Below are 10,557 nucleotides of genomic sequence, written 5' to 3'. Positions count from 1 at the left end.
AGGCGGCAGGCGGGAATCGAACTCATGCGGAAGTGGCTTCAGATTCTCAGTGCTGTGCTTTAACCCGCTGCGCCACCAGGGAGGGCCAGGTCTGTCCTATTTTTGACACTTCATGACTCTTACTTATTTCACAGTAGAAATGTAGAAATGTATCACTTCTCTTATAACGTTAGTATAAGAAGTTAATATAGTTATTTATAAAGCATCTGAGAACAGATAAGCAGGAGTAACAGTGATTGCCACCAATATCCATACATCATCAAGTAGTAACTATTCTGATTCTGGAGCCCTCATACGTCCTTCTCGAGGTCAAAGTGGCTGGTCCCTTTCATTATTACAGGAATTATAGGTACACCCTGTTCCAGAGTGAGAGGTAAATGTTGGCTAAATGTCCTGTTATAGTGCATGCTAATATTGCCTTATTAATTTCACTTGTAAGTTCTAGCATATTATAGGTGCTTAAAGTGTGTTTCCCTGTGTAATAAATAGACAACTGCACAACTTAAAATCCTTGCTTCATCCCTGGAAATTATTCATAATCAGATATTATTATTTGCTAACAAACACCCTTGACTGGGGGAACCAAAAGCAGTTTTCTCTTCAGTTCTGGCTTAAGATGCTCCAAAGCTTTTTTTTTTTTTTTTTTTTAAGATTTATTTATGTATTTATGCATACAGAAATGGGGTACAGGCAGAGGTGCAGGGGGGTGAGAGGATTCAGCAGAGACAGAGTGGGGAGCAGACAGGTTGACTGATGAAGTATACTGCTGAGGGGAGCAGCGGGTGGGTCAGGAGAGGTCTGTCATGCTATATGGATCAACTCTGGGAAGGGGATCGAACTCATGCTGAAGTGGCTTTAGCTTCTTAGTGCTGTGTTTTAACCCACTGCACCACCAGGGAGGGCCCCAAAACTCTTTTTTTATGATCTATAACTTTGGTTTTCACCACCCTGGGTAATTGCTCTTCTTCGGTCTATGAGTTTCCAGTATAACGCTGAGTATTAACTGTGAAGTGAGAAACATCTGACTTTGAATTTTAGTTCTAACATTTAAAATATGAAAGTGTTTGAGAAGTTAGCTTTTCTGAAGCCTGTTGTCTTCATTGTAAATCAGAATTATTAAAAACATTGGCTTTATATAGCTTTTTTGAAATTCAAATCAGATAATGCACACATAGCCTTGGGTATACAGTGGCCAATGCATAAGGTTGGCTTTTTTTTTTTTTTTAAAGATTTATTTATTTGTGCATACAGAACTGGGGTACAGGCCAGAGGCTCAGGGGCGGCGAGAGGCTTCACCAGAGACAGAGCGGGGAACAGAGCAGGCAGATCAACGAAGCACACTGCTGAGGGGAGCAGCAGGCGGGCCAGCAGAGGTCTGCCACGCCATGTGGTCACCTCCGGGGCAGGCGGGAATCGAACTCATGTGGAAGTGGCTTTAGCTTCTCAGTGCTGTGCTTTAACCCGCTGCGCCACCAGGGAGGGCCCTAAGGTTGGCTTTTGCTGTTTTTTGTGACCATTGTCATGGTTATCATACTGCTATCAGAAGTAGCCAGTGGTAAAAAAGCATCTTGTACTCATCCATTTACCTGTGTTTGAAATCTGCCATCCTTACTTGGATCCACATCTTCCAGGAAGATGTTTTTGTGTTGTCACAAGAAAGGAATCTTCACCAGCAGTAAGAGACAGGTTCAGCAAAGCCCAGTACTTTTTAAGCTTCTATTGCATCACATTTGCCAATGTCCCATTGGCTAAAGCAAGTGACATGGCCAAGTTCAAAGACAAGGATGGAAGCAGACACTGCCTTTTCTTGAGGGAGAAAAATCTTCATTAGGGCCATTGTTTTCCCTGCAACTCACACAAATACTGAGTAACAAAGAAGTTCTATGGTCTCAAGGGAAAAAAATAATAATCCTTATGTTGGTAATAAAACTATGCTTAGGGCCCTTCATGATGGTGCAGCAGGTTAAAGCACAGCACTAAGAAGCGAAAGCCACTCAGCATGAGTTCAATTCCCCAGCCCCAGAGGTGACCCACATGGCGTGGCAGACCTCTCGTGGCCCGCCCGCTGCTCCCCTCAGCACTGTACTTCGTCCATCAGCCTGTCTGCTCCCCACTCTGACTCTGGTGAAGCCTCTCTCTGCCCCTGCAGTATATTCTCCAACACCTTGCAAAGGTAAACTGAGGTGACATGACAAGACAATATGCATTGAATCAGAAAGCTGGGGGTACACAGGTGGAGTGCATGTTGTATCTGGATTCACCCAGATAATTAAAAATAATTAAAAAAAACTATACTTAAGTAAGCACTGAATCACTTCTGACTCTGAGAGATGACTTAGATGAGTATTCTTATTTACATTTATAGGTGAAAACAGCTGACATTTAGAGTGTTTGTCTAGGTTACATAATGAATTAACATGGATTAGACTTTGAGACCTTCTGATTGAAGTAGTAGTCTTTCCAAGAGTACTAGACTTGACTTAATAAAATTACTCCCTTTTCAAATTTGGGACAACTTGGTACCATTTCTCTGCTTTCCTCATGACATTAGTTTCTCAGTGAGGTTGATCTTTATGCTTAATTCTTAAGACATATGAAACATATTTACAAAACATATTTAAGTAGGAGTCATCCTACTTATTATTATAATAATATGTTCTTATTCTGACCTGATTATTTTTGACCTTTGTCTTTTTGAAGACACTGTAGCTCATCTCCTTCAATAAGCCCAACTGTGAGAGTGTCAACTGTGTGGAATATTATGAGTCCATGTGCTCACTAGTAAGTGCTTCCCTTTGAAATTTGCTCAATAGCTTGCTGCCATCCTTGCCCCAGACTAGAACTCTGAATCAACAGTCGCCCTGAAACCCTGATAAACTGCATGCTCCCTTACAAGATCATATGAGATCAAGATCAAAGGTCTATATTAAAGCACAGCACCATGACCCACAGCACTTCCATGATTGTGTTTGGAAACAGTGCAATCTAAACCTAAAATTCAAGTTACTGACATTCCTGCCCCCCTTTCCAGGTTATTAATTCTTTGGTTGAAAAGACTAATAATGGTGTTTCTTTTATGTGACACTTCATAAATTTCACATCCTTCACTTAGTTATTACAAAAATGGTGACATTTAATACTGTTAATATCTGTATCTCTTTATAAATCAAAACACTTAGACTCCAAAAGAGAGGTTACTTTTCTGAGATGACAGTCAGAAAGGGGTGAATCCAGATACAACATGCACTCCACGTGTGTACTCCCAGCTTTCTGATTCAATGCATATTGTCTTGTCATGTCACCTCAGTTTACCTTTGCAAAGTGTTGGAGAATATACTGACTTCATTTGTATCCCCAATACTATTTACTTCAGATTTAATTATATACTGAATTACACTGTTATTTAACTGTTTCATAAGTTCTTATTTTCTTAATGATATGGTAAGCTTTATAAGATATTTTTTCCCTTTCTAATACTCCCATTTCACCCACCATCCTGTTGAAATCCTAGGAGGCAGGCAGCAAAGAGCAAGCCCCACTTCTCCCTGAGGGGCAGAATGAGCTGACTGTGAGGCTTATAAATGACTTGCCTTACTGCTTTTGTTAGTTTCCTTTTTAGAGGAGGCATTAGTGCAGACAGCCCACTGAACCCTCCAGTCTTGTTTTCTCCCCTTCCTTGTAAGCTTCCAAAAGTAGATCTGTTTACAGCCTTCATTCAGCCACAATTATTTGGTGAGTCTGAAATAGTTAATATACATGATAATAAGTATTTGAGAATTATCTTACTGCAGGGACCCTTCAACAAGTGGAAAGTCTTTGAAGGTCAGTCTCTCCTTAGACCGCAGTGAAGACACAGACACTTTTGGAGAGCTGCAGGGAGGGATTCATCAGCATTATCCCATCCCCTCCTTCAGCTGCCATCCCCATCCTCCCATCCCCTCTCACCTCCTCACTGTGGTTCTCTTTACTTAGCTCAGCATTCCAGTTGTACCTTCTGTTTTGAGATTACCTAGACTTGACTTAGTTAAGCCATGTGATATGTAACATGTGTATCTCCTAGATCTGCAAACCTCCACTGTTTTTTACTGAAACTTATTTATGTGAGGTCAGGAAATGGCAGCTTTTTACCATTCTCATCGTGTTAGCATTACTATTGCTGCTGTGGGCAGTTGGACTCTTGCAGGTATTTGTTCTTCTATTCACATTTATTTACAGGTGCTTTGCTTGGTGTTCAGGTCGTGGTTATAGAGCTCAATGGCAGCATGATTCCTGTGTTCAGAGTTGTTATGGACTAATAGGGAAGGGAGGTTGCTATCAAATTATGAGATAGATTATAATTCTGATAGTGCTACAAGGAAGAGAAGTGAAGCTCCATCATGCTAGGAACAAGTTGGCCAGATCAGAGAGATTTACTGAGGGAAAGGGTCATGGAAGTAGCTCTGAAGGCAGAGGAGTGCTTACAATCTCTGCTGAAGAGTCCAGAAAAAGGGCAGTTATGACAGAGTGTATCCCAAACCTGCATTCTACTACCAGCAAATATGAAGCCTGGAGGAAGACTCGAAAGATATAGCAGGTGTTGCCATGGCCTGAGGGGAAAGACGCTTTGAGAACGTCAATTAAATTCAGTCAGGACTGATGAGTAGAAACTATGCGTAGAGGAAAGGAAAAGAAGAAACTGTATGGGAGACTACAGAAGGCCCAACAATGTAAACACACTAGTGGGATGAGGTCCAGACAGGGACTTCCTTTGAGTGAGTCGGGTGATAGTGTTGTAACATCTTACATTTAGAAATATTTTTGGTTGCCCCACACTTCAAATAATTATTTTGGAATGGAAAAATTCTCGAGTGGCCTCAAAAATAAAATCCCATTTTGCACTTCAATAGATGTATTCATAGCAAAGCAAAGCTATGTGGGAACACAAGCGCTCTGCACCAGGGGTATGGGGCCCCCTTCAAATGGCTCAGCTCCGAAGCCACTACATTGAATATCAGAATGACTGAAGTTTGACTATGAGGAAACTTCCTCTTTTAGAGAGTTATATCTGTGGGACTTCCACATTTCCCCTTTTCTTTTCATGCTTAGTTTCCAGAAGGTGAGATGGTACTCCCGCTTTGTGAACTTCCTCAGATCTAGGGAACTTACAGTTGCTCCATTTCCCTTCTGACTTTCATCATCTTCAGTCAGGTACTTCAATAAAAGTAGACTTCAGAGAAAATGAACCAAAAAAATTTAAATCTAAGAACCTGAATTTTCTTTTTCTTGTTACTTTCCTCAATCTTTTCTCTCCCAGATATGACCATTGATAGGGTTCAGTGGGCATAATTCCAAGATCTAGGGAACTATTAGATCTAGGGATCTAAATTTTATCTCAATAACTTTAGCATTCCAGGTGAAAGAATGAAGTGTTGGTTGTTTTTCCAGCAGGTTACATGTGCTACCAATTTGCTGTGCAAACAGAAGACTCCCTTGGAGTTCTCTTTATTGCCTTGTAAATTGTTTCTTTGTACTCTCGAAGGAAAGTCAAGTTAAATAATAATCATACTTGTTTATCTCCACAGGAAAAATAAAAGCTTAAGAACTTATTAACATTGTTGGTATACTTGGTGGTAAATGCAGAGTCCTACTAAAAATGAGCTTTCAAGACAATATTTATTGTTCTAATACAGGATGAAGAGGAGGAAATCAAACAAGAAATTAATATGTTGAAGAAATATTCTCATCACAGGAATATTGCTACATACTATGGTGCTTTTATCAAAAAGAACCCACCAGGCATGGATGACCAACTTTGGGTATGTAGTGTTGTCCAAATTTGTCTTTATTACTGAAGAACAAATAGTCCATTTCTCTATCCTTGAATCTACTTTTGATTAGACACTTAGTTTCCTTGAACACCTCTCTCTATCTTTTTAGTATCTCTATCTTCTCTTTCTTAATGTGGACCATCCTTAAAGCCATTTGGTAAGTTGTTTGGTTTTCTTTTTCTCTTTTTTATTCCCATCAATTACTACATTTATTGAGTTTATTTTTAATACATTTCAGTCATGCTATTTATTTTTTATGGATTGTATCATTTATTCTAACTCCTTAAAGTAGAGGTTATTATCCTTAATTTTTTTAAATGATGAAACTAGGGTTTACAGAGAAGATAAGTAAGCTACCCCAAGGTCTCTGTTACAGAAATGATGGAGCAAGGATCTGACCAAGCTCTCTACATGATTCTTTCTCATGTGAATGATTGAAATTTAAATTCCAATGCTGTGAATAAAACACCTGGGACAGTGTTTCATATGCATAAGTACTTTCAAAGGTCCTGTTCCTTTTCTGGTTCCCATGTCCACTCACTTATATGCCACAGCCTGTATCTTCGATATCTCTAGTTGACTGTCCCACTAATACCAGTGTGTTTGATGCCAAAACCACCACTCCTGTCCCAACCATGCCTAACTAAATTGTTCTTCTTCCCATCTTCCTGGTTTCTATCACTTGAATGTGTATTTACATAGTCTTTCAGACAGTTTTAAAATGATGCCTTGGCTTAACCTTCATTGGCCAGTATTATAATCATCTCATTCTTATAAGATCATATTCTCTCTTACATTTTCTCTTTCTCTCTTCTCTCATTTACACACCTCTCTCCCTCACTTCCCCTTTCTTCTCTTTCCCCTCTCTCTTTCTCTCTTTGTAGTTCCCATGCATTTGTTGTTATGTTTAATCTTTCTAGAAATACCTTTTTAACCACTTATCTTGTTCATTTGCCAGAGGTCTTAATGTGTTTAACACACAAAATTTACTGCTACCTAGTTTTCTGGGTGCCAAATTATGTACTAAACTATAATGATGCAGTGTCTACTATTTCATGATAATTTTTCAAGGAACAGTCTTCATTAGAAGTTAACTCTCTTAATTTGTAAAACATTTATATTTCAGCTGAGAATACAAAGTATATACAGCAAACACAATTGGTGACCAAAAAGTTATAATATTAGTTCAGAAAAATAAGATGTTATGTTATTTTCGTTCAATACCACCAAATTTAAAATGAAAAGAGTGGTTGGGAATGTTTTGGACTCACCTCAAATTTTAAAATAAAAAAAATGTGTAAGTATTGGCATAAATAAACACATTGTGTGTTATTATATTGATTTTATATATTTCATGTAATTTCTTTTTTTTAAGATTATTTATGCCTACAGACTGGGGTACAGGCCAGAGGTTCAGCGGCAGTGAGAGGATTCACCAGAGACAAAGTGGGGAGCAGAACAAGCAGATCAATGGATTACACTGCTGAGGGGAACAGCAGGCGGGTCAGAAGAGGTCTGCTACACTATGTGGGTCACCTCCCTGCCCAGGGATCAAACTCATGCTGCAGTGACTGTGGACAACTTCATAGTGCTGTGCTTTAACCCATTGTACCACAAGGGAGGGCCCTAGTTGTGGTCTTTTAAATGTATAATACAGTAAAAATTAAAAATGTAAAACCATAGGGGAAAGTAAATAGGACATTAAATGTAGTCATATGAAATTCATCCTATATGAGTGATATATGGCAGCAGTCATTAAAAAGAATTATGACAGACAGATTACACCAATATATAGAAGTTCCTTATTACCAAAAAAGCACAATAAAGTTAAAATGCAGATAACTACCTTAGGAAAAACATTTATTTATATATATATATGGACAAAGAATTAAGTGGCCTTTAAAGATGAGTAGTTTTTATAACTCAATAGAAAAAATGAAACTACTAATAGAAAGACTGAGGAAAGGTAGCAGTTAACAAAGAAACATCAAATAAAGATATCACTAAAACATCTTACGAGCACTATAAATGCAGATGAAAACAAGAATTAGATACCATTCTTACATAGAGATAGGCAAAGTTGATTTTAAATGATTGTACCTCTAATGGCTGCTCCATGCTTGTGGAGTCAAACTGATACAAATTTACTCAAGGGTGGTTGGAATATACACAGATAAACGTGCATACGATATTGATGCATCTCCCAAACAAATTACTTATTATTAACCCAGTGTTTCCACATGCAGAAATTATACTACATAAATCCTTGAGTAAGTCCTTATGGATGCATGTAGAAGATAACTGATAGGGAACTGCTTAAGTGAACCCATCAATGAACATTTTGCAGCCAGTTAAAATGAAGATCTATATTTTCAGATTAACGTTTTAACAATTATAGCAGGGCTTTCTTCAAGAAATGCAGATAACTACCTTAGGAAAAATGCAGATAACTACAGTAATGTTTTTATTTTTATCAAAATACGGACATATATATATTGACATAGTAGAGACATGTGGAATAATGTACACAAATTGCGCTGAAAATATTTGTTTCTGAGTAGGAATTTCAGTCACTTAATTTTAAAATATTTCTCTTTTTCATATCTGCTTAAAAAAAAAAAAACAGCCATTCTCTTGGGCTCTCCCTTGTGCATAACAGGTACTGTGCACCATACTATGAAGCTCAGAAGCTACTTCAGCTCTAGGTTGATCCCCAGCCAGAGAGCTGACCCACGTGGCACGGCAGACCTCTCCTGACCTGCCTGCTGCTCTCCTCAGCAGTGTACTTGTTGATCTGCCTGTTCTGCTCCCTGCTCTGTCTCTGGTGAATCCTCTCACCCACCACACCTCTGCCTGTACCCCAGTTCTATAAGCATAGACAAATAAATCTTTTTAAAAAAAAAAAAATTCTCTTAAGCCTATCATCAGGGTCATTTCTGCTGTTCCTCCTCGCCCTTGCTTGTGGGTGTCCTGCTTTTGCCACTCATACAAGCTGTAGCTCTCTGAAGACAAGAATTTTCCATTTGCATCTCAGTGCTCCCATCAGCACTGGAAAGGTATTAGGCACATCATACTGACAAAAGAGATTTATGAGTAGAAGTGATATTAGATACAAATATCTATGTGTATTAGATGAGATTGTTATTATTATTACTATCGCTGTTACTTTAATTGGTTCAATTGATTGTTACAAAACTTTGTGAGAATCCAGTTTCTTGTGCCCTGCAGGTTCAGTAGGATACAGTGGGATGGCAAGCGTGGGGATGTCTCTGTCTTCCCAAAGAACAAGGTTCTCACACTTTGGCAATGACCCCCATCATGCCATCAGCAACAGCAGATGGGACATGGAGAATGAGAGCTATTTTAAGGTTATGTATAGAGAGGTTTTTTTGTTTGATCAGGGCTATAGTTTCAAATTAAAAGAAAGCATTAATTGAGCTTTGGAACCAATACCCAGCATATCACCTGAGGCAGTACAAGTATTTCCAGATAAGCCATACCTTACTATTAATATCATTCTTTTGTGTGATTTGGGCCAGACAGAAAAGTTGGTTTTCTTGCTAGATTGATCTGTTGAAGTTTATCCATCATTGGTTGAGGGAAGGAAAGGAGTGGTCAAAATGAGTCTGACTCAATTTTACCTTTTTTTTCCTAATGCTTAGATTTTTTAACCTGGAAAGAAAATTAGTTGTCATATGTTCTTCTGGATCCCAGTGAAGTTCACTGATTCCCCCAGGGGTCTCAAATGTCATTCTATAAGACAGTGATGATAGAGTACACAATGCAGGCATTTACAGAATACACGATGGGACTGTTTTAACTGAAGTTAAGCCTGAAGTTCCATGAAAGGCACTGGAAGCTTTTCTTCAAATAAGCAAAATCTCACCATTCAGTTGGGCGATCCATTTTCAGATAGGCACTGGGAGAAAACAACAAAACATTTTGCTTCTGCATGGCATCCCCAGCAGGTTTTATATGTAGGAGACTGGTCACTGGCCCTCAGGTCTCAGACTAGCCAGTTGCTTTTCCTCTAGAGGGTGCTGTGGTTGCTAGGGAAACACAGGAGCTGAGTGGTTGTGTTAATTTGTTCACCATTCATCACATACCTTGCTAGACACACGGTACCTTGTGGAAAACTTAGGATATAACAATTAAAAAAAAAAACTGGCAAAAGCCCTTACTTGCAATACAGCTTACATTCTTACCACAGACCAAAAACAATAAACTTAAAAAATAAGAAAACACTAGTGAGTGCTGAATGCTGGTCAGTGCTAGAAGAGCAGAGTATAATTAATGGGGTTGCAGCTATAACGGCTGCAGTGTTTGGTGGCCAAAAGAATCCCATAATCCTGAAATAGCAATGAGGCCCTTGTGACTAGAAGACATGGGAGATGAGGACTGGGCCAGATTGTACAAGGCCCTACAGGCCATTGGTAGGAAGGAAACTTTTACCCTGAGTAAGATGTGAGTTTGGGGGGCACTGAAGGGTTTTGCAGGTGGTGGAGAGCATGCTGACCAGCTAGTGAAGGCCGGGCCTCTGTGGTGAGTGGGATGAGACTAGACACAATGGGCCCAGAATACAAGCAGGAAGACAAATTAAGAGGCTCTTTCAGCAAGCTAATACCCTTCTTGAAGTTGGCAAAGAGATGTTTTCCCACCTGCAAATAAAAGTAGGTGGTGAGGGCCCTCCCTGGTGCCACAGCAGGTTAAAGCACAGCACTGAGAAGGTAAAGCCACTTCAGCATGAGTT

At 39.2% G+C, this 10,557-nt stretch overlaps 1 protein-coding gene across 6 annotated transcripts in view; it reads left to right on the top strand.

The window, feature by feature from the left end:
* The window catches only part of TNIK (TRAF2 and NCK interacting kinase), a 403,269-nt gene that overhangs the window by 246,323 nt on the left and 146,389 nt on the right, over nt 1–10,557 (top strand). For all 6 annotated transcript variants that reach the window (XM_012732327.1, XM_012732316.1, XM_004674961.2 and 3 more), the window contains exon 4: nt 5,670–5,795. In XM_012732327.1, coding sequence (XP_012587781.1) covers nt 5,670–5,795 — 126 coding nt within the window. The remainder of the gene's footprint in view (nt 1–5,669; nt 5,796–10,557) is intronic.

This window comes from Condylura cristata, unplaced genomic scaffold (genome assembly GCF_000260355.1).
Source record: "Condylura cristata isolate star-nosed mole 26May11 unplaced genomic scaffold, ConCri1.0 scaffold00003, whole genome shotgun sequence".
NCBI classification, from domain to species: domain Eukaryota; kingdom Metazoa; phylum Chordata; class Mammalia; order Eulipotyphla; family Talpidae; genus Condylura; species Condylura cristata.
Note: the sequence above shows the minus strand (reverse complement) of the source record. Positions and strands in the feature narration are given on the sequence as shown.